Source organism: Hemicordylus capensis, chromosome 5, assembly GCF_027244095.1.
Source record: "Hemicordylus capensis ecotype Gifberg chromosome 5, rHemCap1.1.pri, whole genome shotgun sequence".
NCBI classification, from domain to species: Eukaryota; Metazoa; Chordata; class Lepidosauria; order Squamata; family Cordylidae; genus Hemicordylus; species Hemicordylus capensis.
Window position 1 is genome coordinate 50,098,288 of NC_069661.1, and position 27,406 is coordinate 50,125,693.

General features: G+C 42.0%; 1 protein-coding gene across 19 annotated transcripts in view; it reads left to right on the top strand.

Annotated features, from left to right (window-relative positions):
* C5H4orf33 (chromosome 5 C4orf33 homolog) overlaps positions 1–27,406 on the top strand; it is a 98,772-nt gene that overhangs the window by 177 nt on the left and 71,189 nt on the right. For 3 of the 19 annotated variants that reach the window (XM_053253323.1, XM_053253320.1, XM_053253331.1), the window contains exons 1-4: positions 25–288; positions 5,539–5,719; positions 9,468–9,528; positions 12,601–12,700. The exons of 1 other annotated variant lie outside the window; for it this stretch is intronic. In XM_053253323.1, coding sequence (XP_053109298.1) covers positions 5,539–5,719; positions 9,468–9,528; positions 12,601–12,700 — 342 coding nt within the window. In that variant the 5' untranslated portion in view covers positions 25–288. Of the gene's footprint in view, positions 1–24; positions 289–5,538; positions 5,720–9,467; positions 9,529–12,600; positions 12,701–14,485; positions 14,686–15,992; positions 16,115–22,050; positions 23,981–27,406 lie in introns of those variants that run through there. 15 more of the 19 variants (XM_053253325.1, XM_053253322.1, XM_053253333.1 and 12 more) reach the window with 11 other exon arrangements.

Genomic DNA, 27,406 nt, shown 5'->3' on the forward strand with positions numbered 1-27,406 from the left:
GTTCAGTAGAGCTAGTGAGGCAGTGTCACGGAACATGGGCTTCCTAGTCCTCATTCTCCAGTTTAGGAGTTCATTTTTTCCCCTTACTCCATCTCTCCTCTCCACCAGGTTCCTTTGCTATTGAGTAAGCTGTGTGACAAACAGAAATTCAACAGGTGGAGTCTTTTGTCACAAACTTGTAAAGACAGAGGATCCCTTTGGGGGCAAAAAAGCTGATGGCCATGTTGGATGTTGTGGTGTGTTGTGAAGCATAGCAAAGAGCAAAAATTAAAAGTATTTTAACAAACAGTGAGTTAAATTCTAACTTAGATGTTTTTTTGGAAATAACCAAACAAGCTATGTGGGGCTTACTCCCAAGTGAGCACATGACTGTGCCCAAAGTAGTTAGTGAGAAGTGAGGGCTAGGAGGTACAAGAGGAGGAACAACTCCTTACCTTGAATAAGGCTTGATTTAAATTAATTCTAGTGAAGTCACGTTTAAATTCTGATCTCGGTCTCTGTTCAGAGGTTGAAAAGCAAGCTTGATGCTTTTCTTGATGCCTCTTAATACTGATGTTAGTCTTTCAGTAAATGTAATTTCTTTTTCATTACTATGAATTGCCCTTTCTTGGTGTGTGATGGGTTACTTCTGCAACCCAACATTGCTTCCATCTGTGCTTGTTAACTCTGCTCAAAAATTAGCTGCTGTAGTGAGATAGGGTTCATGTGTTAAAAATGTGTTCTCAGTGGAGTAAAAATTGTTCTTCTCCTGGGCTTCCTGAAGAGTAGAGCTGTTGGAGTAATGATGTGCCAAACCAGTTTTCTCCTTGTAGTAGGTGACTTCTGAATTTGGGATGTGTGTATCAAACTGTCTCCACTTGATCATAGGCTATGTAAACTGATACTGCTTCTCTGTCTTAAAGGCTTGTAATCTTAATTACAAAAGAACTATCAAACCCTTTCCTTGCTCATTATCAACAATATAGCCAACCTGACTCTTGGATCATCTCTCTGTGCATATTCTTGGGGGGAGGGTGCTCCTAGTGATTTGATCATTAAGAGTATAGATAGATGGGTTGGTGACCCATAAGTAGACCACACAGTGACTTGCCTGCCTGGTGCAAAGGTTGCGGATATAATGTGGATTCTAGACAGACTGTTAAGCAATGTTGAGGAGGAGTCTGTTGTCATGTTCATGTTGGCACCAACGATGTGGGAAATGTAGTTGGGAGGTCCTGGAAAACAAATTTAGGTTGCTAGGTAACAGATTGACGTCCAGGACCCCCAAGGTAGCTTTCTCAGAAATACTACCTGTCCCATGTGCAGGGCTAGAGAGACAGGCAGAGCTGAGGAGTCTCAATGTGTGGATGAGATGGTGGTGCTGGGAGGAGGGGCATAGATTTGTTCGGCACTGGGATACATTTTGGGACAAGACGAGCCTGTACAAAAGGGATGGTCTCCATTTGAACCAAGATGAAACTGGACTGCTGGCACTTAAAATAAAAAAGGTCTCGGAGCAGTTTTTTAAAAAATGCCTGGATGATAGCCAACAGGAGCTTGGTATTATCTGGTTCGGCAAATGCCATCCCTTAAGGTCAGTAGTGGTCGGTGAGGGCAGTGCCGGAGGGGTGGCAGGAGACACCTTTAAGGATTAATAAGCAGGTGTGACCCTGGTCTGCGTGTGCGTGGAGGCTCCACACAATGAGGAGACTAGGGCCACGGAGCTGCTTGGTCGTTTGCCGGGTGGAGTGCTGCCACCCCACACAGGATTGTGGGTGGAGCGTGGCAGCTTGCAAGTGCTACCTAAACACTGCAAATACCTGTGCCTGAACTGAGCATCTCAGGGACAGAGGCTAAAGAACTTTGTCAGATAGAGGAGACAAGAGACAATGTTCTACACTGTTTGGAAAAATTAACAAATTGCCAGGACCATGTGGCATCTACCCAAGAGTCCTCAAAGAACTCAAATGTGAGATTGCAGACCTCCTTGCAAAAATATATCTTATCCCTACAATCAGGCTGTGTGCCGGAGGACTGGAAAGTGGCCAATGTAAACAATTTTCAAAGAGTGGGGTCTGGGCAATTACAGGCAGGTTAGCTTAAGGTCTGTTGCAGGCAAATTGATGGAAAGAATTCTTAAGAATAAACTTGTTAAGCATATAGAAGAACAGGCCCTGCTAAAGGAGAACCAGCATAGCTTCTGCAAAGGTAAATCTGGTCTCACCAACCTTTTGGAGTTCTTTGAGAGTGTCAACAGGTGTGAGGATAAAGGTGATCCAGTTGAAAGTTTTTTGGAAGTCCAGGTATACTTTGTCAACAAAAGAGTGCTGGACTAGGACCGGGGAGACCTGAGTTCAAATTAGTGATGTGCCTGGACTGGTTCGGACGCCATTCTACAGGCCTCTGGACTGGTCCGGACACGGGGCGGTCCGGTTCGGAAGGATTGGGGTGGGGGGTTCCATTAAGGGCAAGGGAGGTTTCTTTGTTCTTTGGAAAGGAGCCCAGTGGAAAAGGGGCGGCAGGGACCTCCCTGCCGCCCCCTTCCCCGCTAGGCTTCTTTTAGAAATCGGGTGGCAGGATACTTCCCTGCCGCCCCTTTCCCTGCTTGGCTGCAAAAGGCTTCTTAAAGCCTTTTGCAGCCAAGCCTGGAAAGGGGCGGCAGGGAGGTATTCTGCCGCCCGATTTTGGAAAGAACAACGAGCCAAGCGGGCAAAGGGGTGGCAGGGAAGTATCCTGCCGCCCGATTTGAAAAGAACAAGGAGCCAGCGGGAAAAGGGGTGGCAGGGAGGTATCCTGCTGCCCGATTTGTAAAGTAAATACGGTGCCGGAGTGGGGAAAGCGCGGGAGGGGTAAGTAAACCCTCCCCCGCCCTTAATGGAACCCCCTACCTCAGTGCCAGACCACAGCTCCGCGTTCCGCGCACACCCCTAGTTCAAATCCCCATTCAGCCATGAAACTAGCTGGGTGACTCTGGGCCAGTCACTTCTCTTTCAGCCTAACCTACTTCACAGGGTTCTTGTGAAAGAGAAACTCGAGTATGTAGTACACCGCTCTGGGCTTCTTGGAGGAAGAGCAGGATATAAATGTAATAATAATAATAATAATTAATAAAGGGATAAGGGGACAGGTTCATGTGTGGAGTGGCAAGTGGTTGAAGGACAGAAAACAGAGAATAGGTATAAATGGACAGTTCTCTAAGTGGAGGGAAGCAAGAAGTGGGGTCTCTCAGGGATCGGTACTGAGAGCATAAAGACTCATTTTTGCTGGTATAATCTTAATATTTACAACCAGATGGTTTCATTTTTGGTCCTCTTCTAGATAGAAAAATTGCCCAAAATAATCTTACAGAAACCTTTGGAAGAGCATGACATTGTGAATGGATTAGTGGAATTAATCTACCAAAAATTTAAACATTGCATATGTACAGCCTCATGCTACATAATTAAAAACTAATCCTTATTTCATGATGAATACCTTTGGACTATAGTGTATCTTAAATAGAAAACTATCTTTAGATAGATTTTTCCTCAGAAAGCATTTTATTTAAAAGATCTGATTTAAATAAAAACATCCAATTTAAATTTTAAAAATCCATTTTTTAATTTTTTAAAAAAAAATCATTGATTTTTATCCACCCTGACTGCATTAACAGACATAGTGTCTAGGATTGTGAAAACCACTTTGTTCTATACTAGTCAGAGTTTACAGTACTTGGAATACCACATCTTAAGGAGGTCTTTGATGTACTGGAATGGTTCAGAGAAAGGGAACAAAGATGATGAGGAGTCCTGAAACATATGAAAAATAGTTGAATGAACTGGATAGATTGAGCTTGGAGAAGAGAAGGCTAAGGGAGTACAGGATATGATAGTTGTCTTCAAATATCTGAAGGGCTGTCACACAGGTCAGGCTTGTTCTGTAGCTCCTGAGGTCAGGACTAGAACCAATAGGCTAAAATTACAAGGAGGTATTTTAGGCTAGACATTAAGAAGACTTACCAAACGGTATGAGCTATTCAACAGTGGAACAGTCTGCTCCCATGATGGCGAGCTCTCCTTCACTAGAGGTTTTCAAGCAGATGCTGGATGGCCATCTGTTAGGGATGCTGTAGCAGTTTCCTGCACTCATCAGAGGGTTGGACTGGAAGACTCCCCAAGGTCCTTTCCAGCTCTAAATTTCTGTGGAGTGCCACAGACTGCATAGGCAAGAAAGTGTTGTCTGGTACTCTTAAATTCCTGATGGGGGTGTTGCCAAGAAGGCTGTAGGAAGAAGCAAGTGCAAGTTGCATAGTAGAGCGATGGGTTGCCGGACCACAGGAGAGAGGCTGCTGTATTATGAATCAGTTTGAATCCTTGTTCACAGCCACAGTGTTATATTGCATAGATTCCCATAACCCTGTTAGTAAAATGAAACTTGCTTTTTATCACAGAGTTAAAACATAATTCGAATGTCCTCTACTACCTTGGCATATTTTATAACATCCATAGGTAGAACATTTGTTCAGGACCAGTCTTGCTGTGGAAACATAACTTTATTTGGAGGATGGCATTTTATTTGCATATTTGTGCAAATTAATTTTGTGATCACTGTGGACACCCTGTGGTGAAAATGGGCAGGAACAGACAGGTACAAAATACCAGGAAGAATAGTCTGGAGTTCCAGCAAAGCATTTTATTCTTATTCACTGCTGAGTTAACGATATGCCAAGCTCTGAATGAAAGTTCGAGTAAGACAAGTCACCTGTCTGCTTGCATCGTAGTCTATCTCTGTTGCAATAAATGTGATACCATTCCTACATGTTCTAGTTGAATTGGCATATTGTAGAATGTTGTGGAGGCTATATTTTAACAATGGTACTGTACACATAGGCAGCTTTTATTGTTTTTTGCATGTCGCATGTTATGTCTATTTGACTGATCTTAGTTTACTGATCTGTTTTTCTGTATTGATCATATGAGTTATCTTGCATGGCTTCATGTTTTCAAGGAACAGCTCTAGATATATTCTGTAAATGAGAAATTCTTCTCATAAGCATGGGAGGTGGAAAAACATGTATTGTTAATCTTGCTGCTTCAAAAAACTTGAAGAAAGCTGTGATCCAAAGCTTGCTTATTAGGGAGTAAGTTATTAGATCCTTAGGGACTTACTATTGAATAAACATACTTAGGGCTGTGCTGCATGTCATGGAATTTATATAGAAGTTGTTGACTGACAAGCAAAGTTATTCATGAATAGTCTCATTAAAATAACAGGACAATGACTAACTTTATTCCATTGATTTCAGTGGGACTGCTCATGAGTAACTTAGTCCAGATATCAGCTGCTGTGATTTCTTCTGCTTCTAGTAAAATGTTTGATTTAAACGTTTTTAGTAACAGGCAAGCAAACACTCATTTTTTCAGTTATCACTTGTCAATGAAAATGGGCCATATGAATAAAGTTGCAATAGAGTTCAGGGAAGGTAATTCTACAGTATCTGTTTGAATTAAAGACTAACTTTACTGGCAAAATTTGAATTAAACAAAATTAATATGTTTAAACTTAATGTACAACATTTAGATGGAATTTAAAATTGAACACACTTGGAACAGCTTTCCAGTGTCCCATGACCCAGTAATGATAAGACTGACTCCTGAGAATGCAGGAATGTTGATGGAAGTGAGTGCTCCATTCTTTAATGATCCTCCAGCTCCTCCTGGTGAACCAGGAAAACCATTCAGTGGATTGTGGGACTATGAGGGTAAGTGAAATAACTTAACTGCAAGTTTAAATGTGGGATATTTTGGCAATAAATCTGGAATAGAGGTCGATATTGTTACGAAGAGGAACGTCTAGAAAGATGTATTTTGTATGGCTAAACTCATGAAGAGTGGTTGTATGTAGATACTTGAAACTCTTAACTTGATTTAAAGCATATGTTAAGGTGGGCCAACCAGATCACTTCCTCTTTAATTGGAAGGCTGTTTACTCTTTATTTGAGGCTATATGACCTGAGTGAACATCAAGTATAATTATATACTAAGCATGTTCCTTGGCCATCCTGAAAAATAATTTTCATGAAATCTGTGTTCATTTTAGTGTTCTCTAAGCTTTCTGCCTGCTAAGTAAAGCAATGCCTGTTTTAGGATTGTATTATATGGTAAAAAATAATCCAGTTATCTAAATCTGAATGAATGCCACTCCCCTGATGAAAACTGTCATGGGCTTGAGTTTCAGAAAGCCAAGTGAAATGAAATATTATCTAAATTACAGTGACAAGATATGATAAAAGGCAGAGATGGTTTTAGCAAGCTGTTATGTGGGTAGCATTTTAAATACATGATTATTAGTAGGGATGTACATGAAACCGGTTTGCCTGGTTCTGATTCAAACTGGACCGAGTATATCTGGTTTTGGCACCCCCGAATGGGCTTCCCAGTTCTGTTTGAATTTGAACTGGTTCAGTGTACCAATATTTAAAACAAAATTAAAGGTTGACTTACCATCACTGAGGGCTTCTGCAGCCTTGGGGGGTGCTGCTGCGGCCACTAGAGGGTTCCTCTGTAGGCTCACCTCCCTCCGTCTCCCAACAGGCTGGTTCAGCCCATTTTGGCCCTATTTGCGTCTGTGGTGGTCATTCTTGGGCTGCCATGAATCCATGCGGGCCATTTGCATGACCTAGCCATGTAAATGGCCCGTGCACTTGCGTGGCGGCCCAAAAAATGGCCACCGTGTGCACAAACAGGGACAAGACTGGGGGAGGCCCCCAGGGGGAGGGGGGCCTCCAAAGACACCCCCCAGTCACAGCAGCACTCCACAAGGTGGCAAGTCAACTCTTTTGAAAAACAAATGTTTTGGCATCACCAGACTGCGCCTGGTTCGGTTCAAGATTGAGCCCTCGAGCTGAACTAGCTTGAGATCAAGTCAGTCCACACATCCCTACTTATTAGCAAATGTGTAAAAATGATTGGCCAATTATAGGGCATCCTACTGTTTCCATATTCACAAAGTAGGGACCAGCTTAGTACTGGGTACCATACATTTCTGGAAACCAGTTGCCATAGATAACAAGTGACTAAGGATTAATTTAAATATTGGCTCCCTGTTCTCACATCTTCAAGTACTGTATGTAACTGATATAAAAAAGCTGAAGGTGCAAAACTTTTAAAAAAGATTTATACCTAGATTTCAGCAGATCAGCTTTGAAGGTTTCACAAGATCCATGTGTCAAGCTTGTATATTAACTTTCCCATGTGATGAAGATTTTATTTACATTAAGACAGGAGCATAGAAAAGTGACATTGGAACTAGACCTCAGAGTACTATTAAGTCTCCTACTTTCATGCTAGATAAAGTTGCACTAAATGCCTGTTTAAAATAAGTTTTATCTTGTACAAGAGCTCATCTAGTATGGTTGCCATTTCCAATTATTTCAGCTCACTGGCTTCCAAACTGGAGTCAGAATATTTTTGAAAAGGATCTGCTGCTAAATCAAGTGCCTCAAACTAATGTCTGCTGTTTTTGCTAAATATCTGCTTTGTTAGCCACTCACCATAGCCTGTGATGAATAAGCCTCACCTCGGGCAACCAGGCATGGCAGCCTTGTAAACGTCAATTATCTTTTTGCTTTTGCATGCCACTTACTACTAATTTAGGCAGGCTAGTATGTAGTTTTGGTGGAGTTGTAACTTTTGTTGACTGACTTGAAAGGCTCCCCTAATCACTACTCCATCCCAAGTCAAAATAACATACAGTTGTCCCTCACCTATCATGGTTTTTCCAATCGTGGATCTGAGTATCCGTGATTGGGAAATTGTGACCGCCCTTGCCAACCTGAGTATCTGTGGTTTGGCGATTACAAATCCCCTCCCTCCGGGTTTTTTTTAAAAATTTTATAATTTGGGGGGTTGGTTCTTCCCATTTTTAAAACTGTGTTTTTGCTCGCTTTGCGACCACGATTCCCCTAGCCCCCTGTTTGCCATTGAAATCATAGGAATATAGGATGCTGCCATATACTGAGTCAGACCATACGTCCAACTAACTCAGCATTGTCTACACAGACTGGCAGTGGCTTCTTCAAGGTTGCGGGCAGGAATCTCTCTCAGCCCTATCTTGGAGATGCCAGGGCGGGAACTTGGAACCTTCTGCTCTTTCCTGAGCAGCTCCATCCCCTAAGGGGAATATCTTACAGTGCTCACACTTTGAGTGTCTCCTATTCATATGCAACCTGGGTGGATGCTGCTTAGCTAAGGGGACAAGTCATCCTTGCTACCACAAGACCAGCTCTCCTCTCCAGTGGCTTGTCTACTGCAAATTCGCCAACCGTGAGGGTTTCCAGGAACTGAACCCTTGCGGTTAGCGAGGGACAACTATACTTAATCACAGCCTGGCTTTCAATAGAACTCTCCATTTTGCACCACAGAGGCGATAACTGTGAAAGTAGGCTTTTCAGTGCTACAACTCTGCTTCAAATATATTCAACAGAACAGGAATATATAATATAAGATACACTTTTCTGGCTACTTTAGTTTTTCATTTTAAAACAATATCTTTGTCACCAAATTAGTGCTCTTGTTATCTTACACACACAAGCCACATAAGTTTAATTTTCAGTCTTGCCGCATTGCTGCAAAAATAACAAACTTTATGTTGTGCTGTAATCAAATTGACAAATACGTGTACTGTAAAAAAATTTGTCAAATATATTCACATGCCTTTCTAGCAGATAATCTGAAGTCATTTTTGTGTATATTATGATTCTCAAGATGGAAGATAACTCTATGCTCACGCCAAATATGCATTTTAAAACGGTTAATTGGGGTGCACATTTTTTCCTATGCTTTTTCTTCTCTGTTTTTGGAATAAATATGCAGAACTCCCTATAACTATATTTTCCTAGGTAGAGGAATCCATTCTTATGGAGGCAATTTGCATGATATCCTTACTGCCTTACTCCTTTTTTATAGCTGCTTCTGTTGACTCCCCACTGCATCTGAATGCAGCAGCAGGATTCTTGAGTAGCCTTTTCATGTATATGGATGAGTTTCTTTTCCTACTACCTCAGTTTTCATATTCAGTCCATTGCTTTAGGATTTCATCGTTATCAATTTCTTGCTGCTATGATCCCCCCCCTCTTGTGGCCACTGTGGTGAGAGATTGCTCCATTCTGTGCAATTTCACACACACTGGCCTCAGAGTTCCTAACCTTTGCTTACTTACCTCTTTGACAGCTGACCTCAATTACAAAAACTTATTTTTTTACAACTCATTCCATCCTTACCTAAACAGAAGAATTGGTTTATTGCCCCAGTTCTGTAATTGTCTTTGTAGCAGATGTAAAACTAATCTAAATTACAGTAATAAACATTTTTTAAAGTTCTGTCACCTAATGGAGACTAAATACAGTTAGTAAGGCTACTGGGCAAATTCGAATTGAAAATAAGACAAAATTTCTGATGTGTAAAAATGATTTAGGATGAACTCACTACTAAAGTATTGTGGGTTTTTAGTTGTAGAAGCATTCTTCCTGAATGGCCAAACAGAACAATACTTAGAAGTGGAGCTCTGTCCGTAAGTAAACATTTCAAAATCTTTTAAAACTGTACCAACTTATTTTGCCATTTTCAGTTGCAACCTATTGCTTAAATAGATGCAATAAATAAATAAATAACAAATAAATAATATATCTGCTGTGTAAGCATGATTTTGGAGTTAGGGGTGTGCAATTCGGGATTTCGGGTGATTCGGCTCAGACCCGAACCGAATCACCCCTGTTCTGTTTTGTGCCCGAATCTGGGTCACCCGAATCACCCTTGATTCGGTTCGGATTCGGATTTAATCCGAATCCGAATCGATTCGGGGGGGTAAAAAGGGGCCCAGGGGCAAAATTTTGGGGTGGGGTGGTAGTGCCCAATGGGTAGAGTCTACCACCCCAATTTCAGGGGAATTGGGCAAAATCCTGATTTTTGGTGAATTTTTAAAGTTTTAGTGACTTTGGGGCAGTTCGGGGGCATAGCATGGGATCTGGGCAAAAGGAGTGGGGTGGGGTGGTAGTGCCTAATGGTTGCAGGCTACCACCCCAATTTCAGGGGGATTGGGCAAAGGGCTGATTTTTGGTAAATTTCTGAAAATTTCATGTCTTTGGGGCAGATTGGGGCATATTGGGGCAGAAAGTGGGGCCTGGGGAAGAATAGTGGGGTGGGGTGGTAGTGCCTAATGGGTGGAGGCTACCACCCCAATTTCAGGGGGTTTGGACAAAGGGCTGATTTTTTGAGAATTTTTGAAGTTTTAGTGACTTTGGGGCAGTTTGGGGGCAGAAAGTGGATCTGCCCCAAAATAGTGGGGTGGAGTGGTAGTGCATAATGGGAGGAGGCTACCACCCCAATTTCAGGGGTATTGGGCAGAGGGCTGATTTTTTGAGAATTTTTGAAGTTTGGGTGTCTTTGGGGCAGATTGGGGGCAGAAAATGGATCTGCCCCAAAGGAGTGGGGTGGGCTGGTAGATAGTGCCTAATGGGTGGAGGCTACCACCCATCCCCAATTTAAGAGTGATTGGGCAGAGGGGTGAATTATGGTGAATTTATTTGTATGAGGTTTGTCTTCATAAGAGTTGTTTGAAAAATAGCTCATTTGCTATGATAGAATGAGAATTCACACCTTTTCTGAGGTGTGAATTCTCATTCTATCATAGCAAATGAGCTATTTTTCAATTAAACAACTCTCATGACCCCACTTTCACTTTTTCACACTTTCCTTTACTATGAATAATATGAGGAAGTAATCAATTTAGCACACTTCACCTTATGAAGACAAACCTCATACAAATAAATTCATCAAAATTCACCCCTCTGCCCAATCACTCTTAAATTGGGGATGGGTGGTAGCCTCCACCCATTAGGCACTATCTACCAGCCCACCCCACTCCTTTGGGGCAGATCCACTTTCTGCCCCCAATCTGCCCCAAAGACACCCAAACTTCAAAAATTCTCAAAAAATCAGCCCTCTGCCCAATCCCCCTGAAATTGGGGTGGTAGCCTCCACCCATTAGGCACTACCACCCCACCACACTATTTTGGGGCAGATCCACTTTCTGCCCCCAAACTGCCCCAAAGTCACTAAAACTTCAAAAATTCTCAAAAAATCAGCCCTTTGTCCAAACCCCCTGAAATTGGGGTGGTAGCCTCCACCCATTAGGCACTACCACACCACCCCACTATTCTGCCCCAGGCCCCACTTTCTGCCCCAATATGCCCCAATCTGCCCCAAAGACATGAAATTTTCAGAAATTTACCAAAAATCAGCCCTTTGCCCAATCCCCCTGAAATTGGGGTGGTAGCCTGCACCCATTAGGCACTACCACCCCACCCCACTCCTTTTGCCCAGATCCCATGCTATGCCCCCGAACTGCCCCAAAGTCACTAAAACTTTAAAAAATCACCAAAAATCAACCGTGAACCGAATCACCCGAATTTTTCGTGCCCGAAATTCGGGTGATTCGGCTCGTGCCCAAAAAATATCGGGGGACATCGGGGGTGATTCGGTTCAGCCCCGAATCACCCGAAATTGTTCGTTTCGTGCACAGATCGTTCTGTGCCCGAAATTTTTTGCACATCCCTATTTGGAGTAGTAAAGTTCTAAGGGATCCTATGGTTTTGTGCAGGTAAAAAATGGACCTAGCCTTTTTTGTCAGAGTTAAGCCTAACCCTAGACTTGTTCTTCGTCACTCCTATCAGCCTGGAGCCGTTCTGGAAAAGAACTGTTGGTTCTATGTTGTGTAAAGAATAGCATTAGTTTTTCTTAATGGCAGTGCAACAAACAAAAAAAGGCAATGAAACAGCTATAAGGGTCGTGCAATGCAGGCTTCATACAGTAAGTAGGAGGAGAACAGCAGGATGATGGGCAGGGCCAGAATCATCCATAGCAAAGTCAGCTGCATGTATTTGCATTCTTCCTTCAGCAAGGGAAAAATTTTTGTCTGGGAGCAGGCAAAAAATGTTCCGAGGCTGCCTTCCGTGATAGGGGTACAAAGTGAAGGAAAGCTCAGTCCTTGTTTCCTAGTTCTTGGTTCTACCCAGGATGGGATTCTCTTTCAACTGTGGCACGAAAAGGAAAGTTTTTGGCAAGTGTTAGTACTGCAGTGGTGGAAGGATCTGCATTTGCTGAAGCTCTGCTTTAAATCATTTTGGTTCAGTATTGAACCTGGGAACTCCATTTGCATCCAATCTTCCAGTTGTAGGAGCAGAACAATAATCAATGGATACCTTCTCCCCCTACCCCTTGCCACATGAAACTGAGGGAGGAAGGTCCAAGACTTGAGGCAGTAAATGTACATAAGTGTAAAAGTTCTTATTATTGAGACTGGGCATGGGGAAGGCAAGATTAGAAAAATACCAGGGATTTTTAGTGGTACATCAGTTATAATGGTGGGCCAGTGAAAATGATGGACAATTATTAGAGGATCTAATAGCTTCATTAAATATGGGCTAAAAAGAAATGTGTAACTTTGTGCAGTCCTGCTTGCAAATGTAACCCTGTAGCTCAACTTCTTCTCATATAATTACATAGCTGATGCCTATATAGAAATTATTTGCATTTCCTTAGATAGGACAGTTCTTTTCATCGATAACCCACCTCTGGATTGCAGACATATTTGTGAACATACTTCTAGTATGACTATATCATGTTTTCATAGGCATGGGCAGCATCTTGTACTGTTGCTGTCTGGCAGAAGGAAAGTATGCAAAGTAAGTGACCCTTGTGTTTTTTTATTAATAAAGTTTACACCATAATACCAAAATAAGGGAGAAAAAGTTCTAAAACACACATTTTTTAAATAAATGCAATTCTAGTTAAGGTTCAAACCAGAAAATAAAAACCAGCCAGACAGTAAGCATTGAAGAGAAGTTGCAGCAAAGGTTACCTCTAATCCTATGTTGTGCATTTCTAAAAACCTAAGCATTTCTTTCCTTTCCATATGAATTTACCAAGTGATCTTATTTAATTAGGCAAAGTCCGATAGTTTTGATACGCCATTCCCTTAAACTGGGAAATTCACCTTAGTTCCAGTATTTCACATATAATCCTCTGACAGCCAATATTGTATATGGTGGTTTGGGATGGGGGAGAGAAAGGGTCTCATGATCCTTAATGCCCAAAGTAGTTGTACATGGGGAATATTTCCTTACATGCATAGGGAGATGAGCAATTTTCACCCACCCCTACTTGCTTCTGCAGCCACCTGTGCCTCCCAAAATATGTCCCTGAGGGTTGCAGGACCCTTAGGTCCATATTTTTGGGAGGCACAGGTGGCTGCAGGAGAAAGGAGGGGTGGCAAAAATGGCTCTTTTCTTCCATGCACATGAAGAAGCATTCCCGTCTCACAACTTGGTAGATCAGACAGCGAGGTCTTACACACAATTGAAAACTGGATAGGACAAGTGTGTGCTTGCAATTTTTGGTTGTGTAGGAGCAAACAACTAGGTAGGAGGAAGGAAAAGTGATTGTGTGCAATCAAGGTAAAAAGAAAAGCTGGAGAGGAGAGCACTGTCCTACCCAGCATTTGACCGCAGTAGGAGGAAAAGCTGTCCAACCCAGCTTTTCTCCTACCTTGATCCCACACAATCACTTCACCCTCCTCCTACCTAATTGTTTGCTTTCACACAACTGAAAATTGGGAGCATACACAGCTCCCAAACCTGGGTCGAACAAGTGTCCTGCCCAGTTTTCGGTTGTGTGAATGACCTCCTTATCTTTAAGACAGGTCAACAGCCAGATCTTCAGGTCCAAAGGTAAGTGCACTCCAATAATTTTACTTACTGGGTAAGTGATCCTGTGTCCAAAGCTTTTGCTCCTACCAGCAATGTATGAAAATGCCTCCGTTTTCTCCACATTTCTGAACAGTTGGGACAGATTTTTGCAGTTTCTATGTGGCTGCTTATACCACTGGTTTTTTAAAATTATTATTATTCGCTTTCTATACCGCCCTTCCAAAGATGCCCCAGGGTATTTTACATAGATAAATAATAAATACATAAGATGGATCCCTGTCCCCAAAGGGCTCACACTCTAAAAAGAAACATGATAGACACCAGCAACAGTCACTGGAGGTACAGTGCTGGGGGTGGATATGGCCAGTTACTCTCCCCCTGCTAAATACAAGAGAATCACCACAGTAAAAGGTGCCTCTTTGCCAAGTTAGCAGGTGTTTGAAGTTAAAAAAAAAAATTTCCAGTGATACTGTGTATATAACAAGTTTTTCCAATATATCTTTTTCTGGTGGCAACGAAGCTTTAAGATTTTTTTCCTACTTTTCCCTTTTGGGTAAACTTAAAGAAATATTAACTGCTAAGTTTTATAAACTAGATTGAGATGGGTTAATTATTGCTTGGGTATTACTGGTTAAAAACCGGAAACAGTAAAACGTGCCCATAATTTAGTGAGCTTTTGTAAGACTGTCATGAATCTTCTTTTCTAAATGCATGATTACTTTAGGGGCTAAGATGAATCTGCATTTTTCTATTTAAACACAGCAAGAGTTGCTTTTATTGTATGAAGTGTCAAGAGTAAGTGCCAGGTGGAATGGCAGAGTTCATCTCCCTTGGAGTTATTTCCCACCATCCACTGACAAATTCAATGCATTTGCAATTCATGGGTCAGGTGTGAATAGAATATATGAAGCCCTCTACCCTGTACCTCCACATGAGATTCGGAAAGAACAGAAACCTGATTTGTAAGTAGACCTTTTCCATTATGGCAACCAAAAGACTACTATGGGAGGGATATTATTTTATAGCACCTGAGTGTAACATTATTTGTATTGACATTTTATTAAAGTTTAACTGAGATTACACTACTGTATTAAAAAAAACCCAAACAAACAAACCCATAAATGCACCCCAGACCCTTCATAAATGCTTGAGTTCCTGTTCTTGTTTAGGAATGAAACTATAGCTGGTGGACAGTAGGAGGAGTTCTGCTCTGCTGCGTAGCCTTGGGCCCCCAGATGTTGTTGGACTACAACTTCCAGAATCCCCAGCCACAAAGGCCCTGTGTGAGGATTCTGGGAGTTGTAGTCCAACAACATCTAGGGGCCCAAGGTTAAGAAACCCTGCCCCAGACTACTGCAGGGCTAGGTACAAGCCCAAATTCTTGCCCTTACTAGCCAATTATACCATAATAAATTTAAAAAAGGAAAACTGCCCACCTACACAGCAGCATTCTTGGCTTTATGGAATATTTGACTGTGGTGAAATAATAGATATCTATTGATACTGATGATGATATTTGACTAGCCAGTTGACCAGCATATGAGCCCTAGCTTGAAACATCCTGCATATAGTGCCATATGGCTTTTTTGCAGCTGTATCATAAAACATCTAATCCAGAGCTGCTCAACTTGGGCACTCCAGCTGTTTTTGGACTATAGCTCACATAATCCCCAGCCAAACCAGTCAATAGCCAGGAACTGTGGGAGTTGTAGGCCAATATCTGCAGCGGGTAGGTGGGTAAAATTGAGCAGCCCTGCTCTAATCCTACCATTCACTGTATAGGTTGTCTTCATTCTTAGTGAAATAGAAGTATGACTAGCTGACTCACACAGAGCATCTGTGCACTCTTTGGGGCCGACTGTTCTCCCCTCCCTCCCTCCCCATTCTCTTGCCCTCCCGCCTGCCCGCCCACCTCCACGGCTAGGCCCGCCACCTCAGCAGCGACCAGTCCTCCTGAGTGCACCTCAGCCGATCAGGCGCAGCCACCGCCCAGCCAATCAGCTGGGCGCCGGGACGCACATTCTAAGGCGCACCCAGGAGAACTAATAATATTGATAATTATACTGTCTGCTTGTTTCAAAATATAGCTGTTCAACCAGCGTAATAAACCATTGATAAAGACAGGCATAAAATATGATGCCATTTCTTGGGGTGGTAAAGAATAAGCTGATCCTAATTATCACGTTATGTTAATTTACCATAACATTCATACCAGTTCAGGAGGTTTGTATAGGAGAATGTCTGAGCTTTTGGATCCTTTATTTTATAGCCACCGCCTAGAATATTTTAAATCTCTTAACCTGAACAAGTTAATGGGAGAAGACTGGAAGCAGCCTTTATCAGACTTGTGGGATTTCTGCAAATGGACCAGTTAAATAAATGAGACAAGTGGTAAGTTAACCAACAAGTTAACTGTACATTAAGCTTGATTGTCACAGAACTATCTGTATATATTCAGTGGACAGAATAGGAGAGTAGGGTTTAAGACAGTATACTAATAACTGCCATGGTTATGCTTAATTAGTATGAGCCTTTAATCTATACATATTGGTGCATGTTGTATCTGAGTGAGTATGCCATGCTTTGTTTCAACTCTGTCCTTCATAATAGCCTTGAACATAAACGTTTTTACTCAGTCAGTCCCACTGAACTCATTGGGGCTTATTTGCAACTAAATGAGCATATAATTGCAGCTCTCATTTGACTCCTTGTAACAGTGTGAACTATTTTAATATGGGGCAGAGTAAACGGTACATAAGAACAGCCCTGCTGTTTCAGACCCAAGGCCCATCTAGTCCAGCATCCTGTTTCACACAGTGGCCCACCAGATGCCTCTGAAAGCTACAGGCAGGAGTTGAGGGCATGCCTATTGAGGGCATGACTATTTTTTTAAAAAAAAAAATCTGAAGACCCATCTCTTCACCCAAACTTTTTCAGCTTTTTAAATTTGTAGGTTTTAATTTTATGCTGTTTTTAAATTGTCAAACTGTGTTAACCTTTTATATTTGTTTTAATTGTTCTTATGTCATTCTTAACCGCCCAGAGACAAAAGTTTGGGTGGTATATAAGTTAAATAAATAATGCCCTCTCTCCTGCTGTTACTCCTCTACAACTGGTACTCAGAGACATCCTGCTTGTGAGGCTGGAGGTGGCCTGTAGTCCTCCAACTAGTAGCCATTGATAGACCTCTCCTCCATGAAGTTACCCAAACCCCTCTTAAAGCCATCCAGTTTGTTGGCTGTCACCACATCTTGTGGCAGAGAATTCCACAAGTTGATTATGCGTTGTGTGAAAAAAGTACTTGTTGGTCCTAGATTTCCTGGCCATCAATTTCATGGGATGACCCCTGGTTCTAGTGTTATGTGAGAGGCAGAGGAATTTCTCTCTATCCACTTTCTCCACACCATGCATAATTTTATAGACCTCTATCATGTCTCCCCATAGTCGTCTTTTTTCTAAATTAAATAGCCCCAGGGGTTGTAGCCTTGCCTCAAAAGAAAGGTGCTCTAGGCCCCTGATCATCTTATTTTCCTTCTTCTGCATCTTTCCCAGTTCTACAATGTCCTTTTTTATATGTGGTGACCAGAATTGTACACAGTACTCCAGGCATGGCTGCACTATCATTTTGTATAAAGTTATTATAATATTAGCCGTTTTATTTTCAGTCCCCTTCCTAATGATCCCTAGCATGGAATTGGCCTTTTCCACAGCTGCCACACATTTGAGTTGACAATTTCAATGAGCTGTCTACCACAACCCCAAGTTCCCTCTCCTGGTCAGTCACCGACAGCTCAGATCCCATCAGCGTATACTTGAAGCCAGGGGTTTCCGTCCCAATGTGCATCACTTTACACTTGCCAACACAAAACCGCATTTGCCACTTTGTCGTCCACTCACCCAGTTTGGAGAGATCCTTTTGGAGCTCCTCACAATCCATTTTGGATTTCACTACCCGAAAGAGTTTGGTTTCATATGCAAATTTGGCCACTTTGCTGCTTACACCTACTTCTAGATCATTTATGAATAAACTAAAAAGCAGTACAGTATCCCAGTACAGATACCTGGGGGACCCCACTTCTTTATTTCCCTCCATTGTGAAAACTCTCCATTTATACCTACCATCTGTTTCCTGTCCTTCAACCAGTTAGCAATCCACATATGTACTTGTCTCCTTATCCCATGACTGCTAGGTTTCCTCAGGAGTCTTTGATGAGGAACTTTGTCGAAAGCTTTTTGGAAGTCCAGGTATGCTATGTCAACTGGATCACCTTGTTCCACACGCTTGTTGACACTCTCAAAGAATTCCAAAAGATTTGTAAGGCAAGATTTACCTTTGCAGAAGCCATGCTAGTTCTCTCCCAGCAGGGCCTGTTCTTCTATGCTTTACAATTTTATCCTTTGAGAATGCTTTCCATCAATTTGCCTGGAACGGACGTTAAGCTAACCAGCCTGTAATTTCCTGGATCACCCCTGGAACGCTTTTTGAAAATTGGTGTTACATTTGCTACTTTCCAGTCCTCCGGTACAGAGCCCGATTACAGGGATACAAGTTATATATTTTAGCAAGGAGGTCGGCAATTTCACATTTGAGTTATTTGAGGACTCTTAGATGGATGCCTTCCGGCCCTGGCGACTTGTTAGTTTTTAGTTTTTCCAGACCGTTTATAACCGTATCTCTTGTCACGCAAATTGATGGAAAGCATTCTCAAAGGATAAAATTGTAAAGCATAGAAGAACAGGCCCTGCTGGGAGAGAACTAGCATGGCTTCTGCAAAGGTAAATCATCTCTTGTCACTTCTGACTCAGTACTTTAGCCTCCATCCCGGAAAAGCCTGGTTTAGGAACAGGTATCTGCTCAGTATCTTCTGCCATGAAGAAGGACGCAAAGAACTCATTTAGCTTCTCTGCAACCTCCATATCCTCAGTCTTTTTCACGCCCTCATTGTCTAATGGTTCAACCATCTCCCTAGCAGGTTTCCTGCTTCTGATGTATTTAAAGAAGTTTTTGTTGTTCTCCTTGATGCTTTTAGCTAAATGTTCCCCAAGCTCTCTTTTCACCTCCCTTATTGTCACCTTGCATTTCTTTTGCCAGAGTTTGTGTTCCTTTCTGTTCTCTTCATTTGGACAGGCCTTCCAATTTCGGAAGGCAGTCTTCTTCCCCTTCATAGCTTCCTTGACTTTACCTGTTAGCCATGCAGGCATCCTCCTGGACTGAGTGGTACCTTTACTTCTTTGGGGTATACAATCTAACTGGGCTTCTAGTATTGTAGTTTTGAGTAAACTCCATACACTCTGGAGCAAAGTGACTCTCCTGATTTTCCCTTTCAATTCTCTTTTCACCATACTCATTTTGGAGAAGTTTCCTCTTCTGAAATTCAAAATGTCTGTGTTAGGCTTCCATGGTGATTCTCTCCCTACATATATGCTGAATTTGATCACACTATGGTCACTGTTCCCTAAAGGGTCGATGACTTTGACATCACGCACCAGGTCCTGGGTGCCACTCAGCATGAAGTCCAAAGTGGCCTTCTGTCTGGTTGGTTCCAAGACCAGCTGTTCTAGGGCACAGTCATTCAGCGTATCTAGAAATTTGACCTCTCTGTCATTACTTGACTGTGAATTTACCCAGTCTATGTGTAGGTAATTGAAGTCACCCATGATTACTGCACTGCCTCTCCTTGACGCCTCCCTGATTTCCTACTGCAACTCCTAATCACTGTCAGCGTTTTGATCCGAAAGGCGATAGCACATCCCCAGTAGCCCGTTTCCTTTCAGGCCTTGTATTGTCACCCACAGGGTTTCTGTGGAGGACTCCACTACACATAGGTTTTCTAGCTTGTTAGATTCTATGCCTTCTTTAACATACAGTGCTACTCCACCTCCAAGGCGCCCCTCCCTGTCCTTTCCATAGAGTTTATATCCAGGGATAACAGTGTCTCACTAGTTCTCACTGTTCTACCATGTTTCTGTTATGCCCACTATATCTATTTCTACATTAGCAACCAAACACTCCAGCTCACCCATCTTTGCTCGGAGGCTTCTGGCATTGGCATATAAGCACCTATACACTGACACTCTTACCATGTGATGCTATATTTCTTTAGACTCTTTGACCATCTGGCACAGGCTTCTGTCTGCTCTTTATGTGTTTCTGCTCTGTCGCCTTCTGTTTTATCTGAATCCTTTGCCCCCTCGCACTTTAAAGGATGGCATTTGCTGAATCAGATTTGACTTACTTCCCAGCTCCTGTTGGCTATTCCCCAGTTGTCATTTTAAAAGCTGCTCTGCAGCCTTTTTGATTTTAAGCGCCAGCAGTCTGGTTCCATCTTGGTTCAAGTGCAACTCGTCCCTTTTGCACAGGCCTTGCTTGCCCCCAAATGTATCCCAGTGCCTAACAAATCTAAACCCCTTCTCCTGGCACCAACATCTCATCCACGCACTGAAACACCTCAGCTCTGCCTGTCTCACTTTACCTGTGTGTGGAGCAGGTAGCATTTCTGAGAAAGCAATCTTGGGGGTCCTGGACGTCAATACACTACCTATTAGCCTAAATTTGCTTCCAGGACCTCCCAACTACATTTCCCCACACCGTTGGTGCAGATGTCCACCTCAACAGCTATCTCCAGTACTGCCTAAGAGCCTATCTAGATGCTGCGTGATGTCCGCAACCTTCACACCAGGCAGGCAAGTCATTGTGCAGTTAACACGCGTGTCACAAACCCACCTCTCTACATCTCTAATGATGAAATCACCCACTACAAGGAGGCCCCCACCCCCCTGAGGAGTATCCCCTGTGTGAGAGGATATGGGCTCATCTTCCACGGAAGGGGTCCCTTCTAAAGGAGCATTTCCCTCTTCCTTAGACCGATGTCCTCCTTGCCCGAGACCTTCATTCTCCCTGACAGCCCTGTAGTGGGATGCCTCTACCACATCCCTGAAGGTCTTGTCCACATGCCTCTCTGTCTCTCTGAACTTCTCCAGATCCACCACCTTGGTCTCAAGGGAACGAATTTGTTCCCTGAGAGGCAGGAGCTCATTGCACCGAGCACACACCCATGACTTCTGCCCATGGGGCAAATAGTCATACATGTGGCACTCTGTGCAATACACTGGGAAGTGCCCCCTCGCCTGCTGACTTTCTGTCTTCATACTGGTTTTGTTGGCTGTTTACAGTATTTAGAGATAGTTTATTAGGATAGGTCTCAGGTGTAATGGTTAGCTATTTAACTGTCCAAACAGCCTTTCTCAAGAATGAGGGAGGGATTTGTACTTATATTCTCTTGTCCACCAAGCTCCTTGTGATCACAGGGGCTTGTTCCAGGCTCTCCTGCACACTTCCTGCTAAACTCCTGCAAAACTCCAACATCCTGTTTGCTATCCCTGTCCGCTATGCTCTGTATGCTATGCTCTCGGGCCTTCATCTCTTATGTAGAGAGTAGGCTTCCAACTGAGACACAGGATGTGGGTCAAAGGAATGTGGGGCCTCACACAGCCCTAGCTGACTCCACTCCCTCCAGGCAAGGACAAACAAAAACACTGGAGTTTGCTAGCCCTGGTAAATAACTAACACACACAGACTTATCCCTTAAAGAAAACCAGCCCCTCAAAATCTCCCCTCCTCCTGTTAGTTAGTTTGAAAGGGGGAAAGGCTAGATGATGATCTGTTTAGAAAAGCTTGCTCACCTACTCAAGCTGCATCTACTCTTCACAGAGTAGGCTTCCGACTGAGTACCCGTGGGTACTGTTGCATTAGGTTAAAACATTAGCAGTTGGGGAGATTGGCAGGTTTTTTACATGTACCCCAACTGTGTGCCTGAGCTCAGCAAACATGAGTTCTATGGGATACAGTAAACCAGCTCTGCTCAGAATCACTTTTGCAGGACTCCTTGCTACACTCCTTGATGCTGACACTGGGAAGTTTGCTACAGATATGGAGGTAATGGATCTCTTGTATCCCTCAAATGTCCTTGCACCATATGTGCCCACTCTAGTTTTCACTTTCCACTTCCATGAAGGAATAATTCACAATGCACCCTCTTACTAAATCTGGAATGGGGGGCAGGGCTGTACAACTTTGGCCCTCCAACTGTTGTTGGACTACAATGCTCTTCATCCCTGATTATTGGCCACTGTATCTGGGGCTAATGGGAGTTGTGTAGCCCTGCCTTAGGAGAATCTGTGGGTGCTACCCTGTTGCTTTATTCCTACATCTCAATGCTTTTTGCATTTCTTACCATTGTGTTCTGTTACCCATTCAGCTTTCAGTCTTAAACTGTCAAACATTTCATCTTTATTCAAATCCCCACACTGATCTGCTTTTTTCACAGGTCATTTCAGCAATACTGCTTTATTGGTTCTGTTGCTGGCATTCACTGCAGAGAATCTCCCATTAAGGTGTAGGCTGGCATTGTATCCTAAGCCAAGAACTTCTGTAGGTGGCTATAAAGAACTCCTCATTTCCTTCACAGATAATTTTTTCTATGTAGAAAAATATTTCAGAGTTTTGAGAATCGTATGTACTTGAGTGCTTTAAAGATTATTTTCCTAGAATGCAAAAATGGAAGAATGTTTATTCCTGCATGTGTGTCTGCATCTGAGATGTAATCTGAATGCATTTGATCCGTTGTTCATAATGTCCCACTGTCTGTTATAGTATGCTTTCTGATAACTAGCATAGAAGAATTGACAATTGGTCAATTGTGTTGAAATAGGCATGAAGCGGAGGAGGAATCAAGCTATGGTTAATTGGGAACAGTGAATGACACTACAAAAGATAATAAGCTGAACAAAGTCTCCCCAGTCAGCTGTTGCTGGATTTTCAGCATCCAACTCTTCAACATTTTTGCTTCGAGGAAGACCCTTGAACTAGCCTCATAATAAACTTGCTAACCTGTATGTTTTCTTCTACTGCAGTGAATTGACTCCTTGTGGTAGCAAGCATGAATTGTCCCCTTTGCTAAGCACGGTCCATCCTCATTGGCATTTCTGCATGTACCCAGATTGGCATTTCTGGGAGACTATATGTGTACTCTGCAAGATATTCCCTTTAGGGGATGGGGCCACTCTGGGAAGAGTATCTGCATGCAGAAGGTTCCAATTTCCCTCCCTGGTATCTCCAAGATAGGGCTGAGAGAGACTCTGGCCTGTAAACTTGATGAAACTACTGCCAGTCTGTGTAGACAATACTGAGCTAGATGGACCAACAGTCTGACTCAGTAGAAGGCATCTTCATATATTCCTATGTTCCTTTGGCATCGGCTCTTGATAAGATTTAGGACCTTAATAACCTTGCCTTTGTGGATAATCTGTGGAATTGTCATTCAACAATCTTGTGATTCCCCTTAAAATCTGCTTGTTTGCCTGAACAAGCTACAGTATTGTCAAAATGTAGGTATTTCTAACAAATTAATCACTGAGCTGTTAATATTGTAAGGTAAGAGTAATCTATGATCTGTTGATTGCATAGTACCAAACAGGCTTTATTTTCTCACACTAAACTGATTATGTCTGTAACATGAATAGTAAATCTAACAATATTGTTTCAGGTGCTTTTCTAGCGTCTCTTCCCATCCTACGTAGGCTTAAAGAGAATCTAGCTGGAAACTAGCTTTTTCATCCAAGGCAGTGGAGTAAAATGGAACTGAACATTATAGGAGATAACTAAAAAAGTTAATTACAGGTATGGGGCGTAGTTCAGTGCTAGAGCATCTGCTTTGCAAACAAAGTCTCTGGTTCAGTCCCTGGCATCTCCAAGCAGGGCTGGGAAACATGCCTGTCCAAAAGCTTGTAGAGCTGCTGCCTGTCAGTGTAGACAGTATTGAGCTAGATTGATCAGTGGCCTGACTTGTATAAGACAACTTCTTATGTTCCTGTATTGGTAAAATAGAGGAACTGCAGTATGTCTTAGGAGTGACATACCAGTCATACATTGTCTGTCTATGTGACTGGATTTAAACATTGTCTTGCATTGTAGGAAGCCATGATGCTCATAATGTTTGAAGAATTGACCTGGTAACACACAAAACTGACAATAGCTAGTTAGTTTGCTTTAGTATTGTTATGTTTCATTTTTTAAAATATTGTAACCATGGACTAACCCTGATGTTCAAGGATAAAAGTCAAAGAGAAGACCTGTTTAGTGAATTCATAAAGTGTAATGACTTAATTGCCTTGTCTCGCAATGAGTTTGTTGTAGTTGGAATATGTATCATACTTTAATACTCAATATTTGTTCTAATAAAGTATAATGTAAAAATAGTTGACTATCATTTGACTTATTTAATGCCCAAGCCTAGAACAGCATATGACACTAGTTTATTATTTTATTTATTTATTGAATTTATATACCACCTTGTATAAAAATTTCTAGGCGGTGTACAGAATTAAAATATAACACAATTTTTAATTGTATTTTAATTTTTTTTAATTTTTAATTTTAATTGCATAAAAAGATAAAAATCAAACATTAAAATTTAGAAAATTTAGTTAGATGTTGTGCCTTGCTTGACAATCACAGCTTTTTCTTTTTAAAAATTTTGTTTGTGCTTGTGTGCAGTTACTGTAAGTATATGATGTTGCGGGTTAACTGAATTAGGGTTCAGGGACCTCTGCCCCACATAGGACTAAATCAATGTGTCGCGATAGCTTAAACAGCATGTTGGGCCTGTGCGTGTTGAGAAAATTCAGATTTGGATTCAACCCAATCCAATCGACAATATCTGGTTTGAATTCTATGGGCTCTGGCAATATTTGGTTTGGGATTCTGATTCAGACTTACATTTGTATTTTCCCCATAGTGGTCAGTGGGAGATTGGCCACGTGATTCCCCCCCCCCAGTTTCTCCATTCACCTCTATATGGAAACACCCTATTCCATGTTGTGAATTCCAAACTATTTCAGAATTAATTCTGACTTTACCAATCTGATTTTTTTTTTAATCAGATTTGGATTTAATCTATGTTTACCAATGTTGTGCAATTTCAGATAAAATCCAAATTTGCACAGGCCTAATGTTTATAGTGATCTAAACGATAGCATACAAAGGAATCCTTGCTAGTAGGGAAGACATGAATTGATGTATAGCATATCATTGTGCCTGCTGCTGAAATAAAGGAAAGATACTGGTGCATGCAGCCTAAAGAACATGGAATTTGCAAGTCATTGTACACTTCCTGCTATTCAGGGGAAAAGACTGATTAAGCTTAAACCATCCCAAAAGATTTATAGTAACAACAAGCAGCACTCAAAATTGAACATCTGCCCTCTAGTAAACTGCACCAGAGTTCTGGACACCTTATACTACACTTGCTTCTATCAGAGCACCATGCAGGACAACTCTGTGTAGGTAGAACTGGTTCCTAATTAGGTAGAAAAGGACACTGGTGCTTTTGGTAATGGGGATGTAGATCTAAAAGCAGTCGTATGGAAAAGCTACAGTTTTTCTAAATTGGCAGACCTCTTGTAAGCTCTCTGGATATTATTCTTAAAATCAGACACTGGATTATGTTGAATACATCCGATTTTATGGAAGGTGGTTCATTAATTTTCTGTTTCAATGATGGCACTTTAAGAGTAGTGCCTGGGATTACCTGTTTTCTAATTCATCTGATCACTTTTCCTAACAGTGAGGGGAGGAGGGGAAAATTAGCCTCTCTCCCAGCACCTAGGATGAATCCTAGAATCCAGTTTCCCCACTTGCCTACTACTCTTGTCCAAGTTAACCTTCATTTGGGATTGGGTCCTACATGAAGAACTCAATTTTCTCTTGATAATAGCAAATGTCAACCCATTTCACTTCATTACATCACAGCAAAATCCAAGAGGAATGAGCGGAGAGAAGAACATGCAGTTCTAGCTCTGTACTGCAATAGTTGCAGAATATAATGGGTGTATGCTCTTCAGTCAGTTGAAGGATAGGCTTTAAGAATAGGTATTCTCTCATGCGCTTGTAAAGGAGACATCTAAATGGTTGCTCCTTGTAATGTACTGAAGCTGTTACTGATTCAAAGTCATTCTTGCCTCTTCAGTGTGACAGCTCTGAAATACTATTTTCAGTTTGGGGAATAAAGATGGAGATGGTTTTAGCCTTAATAAGCCATTGAACCCTTTAGGTTATTACAGACAGCAAATTTGAGCTGATCTAATGCCACTTCTGGTTTTGTGAAAATGCTCTTTCAAGTATGATCTAAGAAATGTTTCATTCCACCTTCAGAAGGACCTTTGTCCCTTGTCTTCCATTTAGATGGCAGCAAACCACTTCAACAAGTAATGTAGCAGATATGAAATATTAGACTAGTGTCTAAAGCCAGCTACACAGCTGAAATTATATGCTTTGGCTGATGTGTTTATCTTTGACAGGGCATTCCATATCGGTTACAAGTCTTTTTAGGCCCTCTCACTGAGATTTAAGTATTAATTCTAACCTTTCTGTAGATTTTAACACATCTGTAACTTGGTTATTTATATGAAAATATAGAGCAAGTTGTGTCTCCTTTTTGTGGTAAGTAGATTTGAAAAGTAAGCCAGAGGTAGCGCTGGCTTCAAGTCTAGCAGAAATCTTCTTAAATAAAGATATTAAAGGGATGTGTTTTTATCCTGTTGATGTGGTTGGATAGTCTAGGCCAAAATGGTTCTTAAGCAAGCAGAATATAAATCTGTATTCTTCATAAAACTCAGAAAGAAAAAGTATGGAATTCCTATCTGCTCCAATACTCCTCTGCTTTGCTACTGCCAGGAGAAGGCAATGGTAAATTACTCCTGCGTTCTACCAAGAATGCCACATGGCTCTATGGCTGCCGGGAATCGACATTGACTCGATGGCACAATCTTTCTTTTGGTACTACCATCATACAGGAGAAATTGTTACTTGCTGGGGTTCCATTCCTTGTCTACTACCTTGAGTAATGGAACCACAAGTAACAACGCATTAGGGCTATGGGGGAGAAAACGGTTAGGTTCCAGGGTGGAGGGAAACTTTTTAAAGCCCCCAAACTGTCCAGAACTTGCTGTGGTGTGCTCTGTGGGTCCCCCATGTGTCCATAAATGCCCCCATAACTGACCCCCCCCAAGAGGGAAAAGTCCTCCTCCCCTCACACACAAGAAATGAGCCACAAAATGGCTCCTGGGCTCCTCCAGACAAAATGGCAGCTGGAAGTGACCTCCATGGTCACTTCTGCCTTTCTAGGAACCATGGATACATGGGTTTTAACCCATCAGTATCTGTGGATACTGGAGATGGGTGTCTATTGGACACCCTGTGGAACTGCAAATAATGAGGTTATCCTGTACTATAACAGCTTCTTCTTTCATCTCTTCTTTCCCAGCCCACAATCTCCAAATACCTCTAGCTTTTATTAGGGCTACTACTGCTGCTACAGTCCTCACCTGCTCCACTCTCTGTTCTTGGGCACATGATCTTGAGTCACAACATATTGCAAAAATAAGATTGATATGGGTCTGGACACTTACTCTTATCATGGACATCCACATCAGGAGATATTTATTCTGTTTCAGTTCACTTGTCTAAGAGCTTATGGTGCTTCCATAAGCTGGCCCTTGATCTAAGAGGGAATTGTTCACTATATAGATGCAGAGTCTTGAAAATGATACACACGCCCCAGTTTGAGACTAATGGAAGCAATGTACATATTTTGGTAGTTCTTAGATTTATCAGAGTACCAGTTT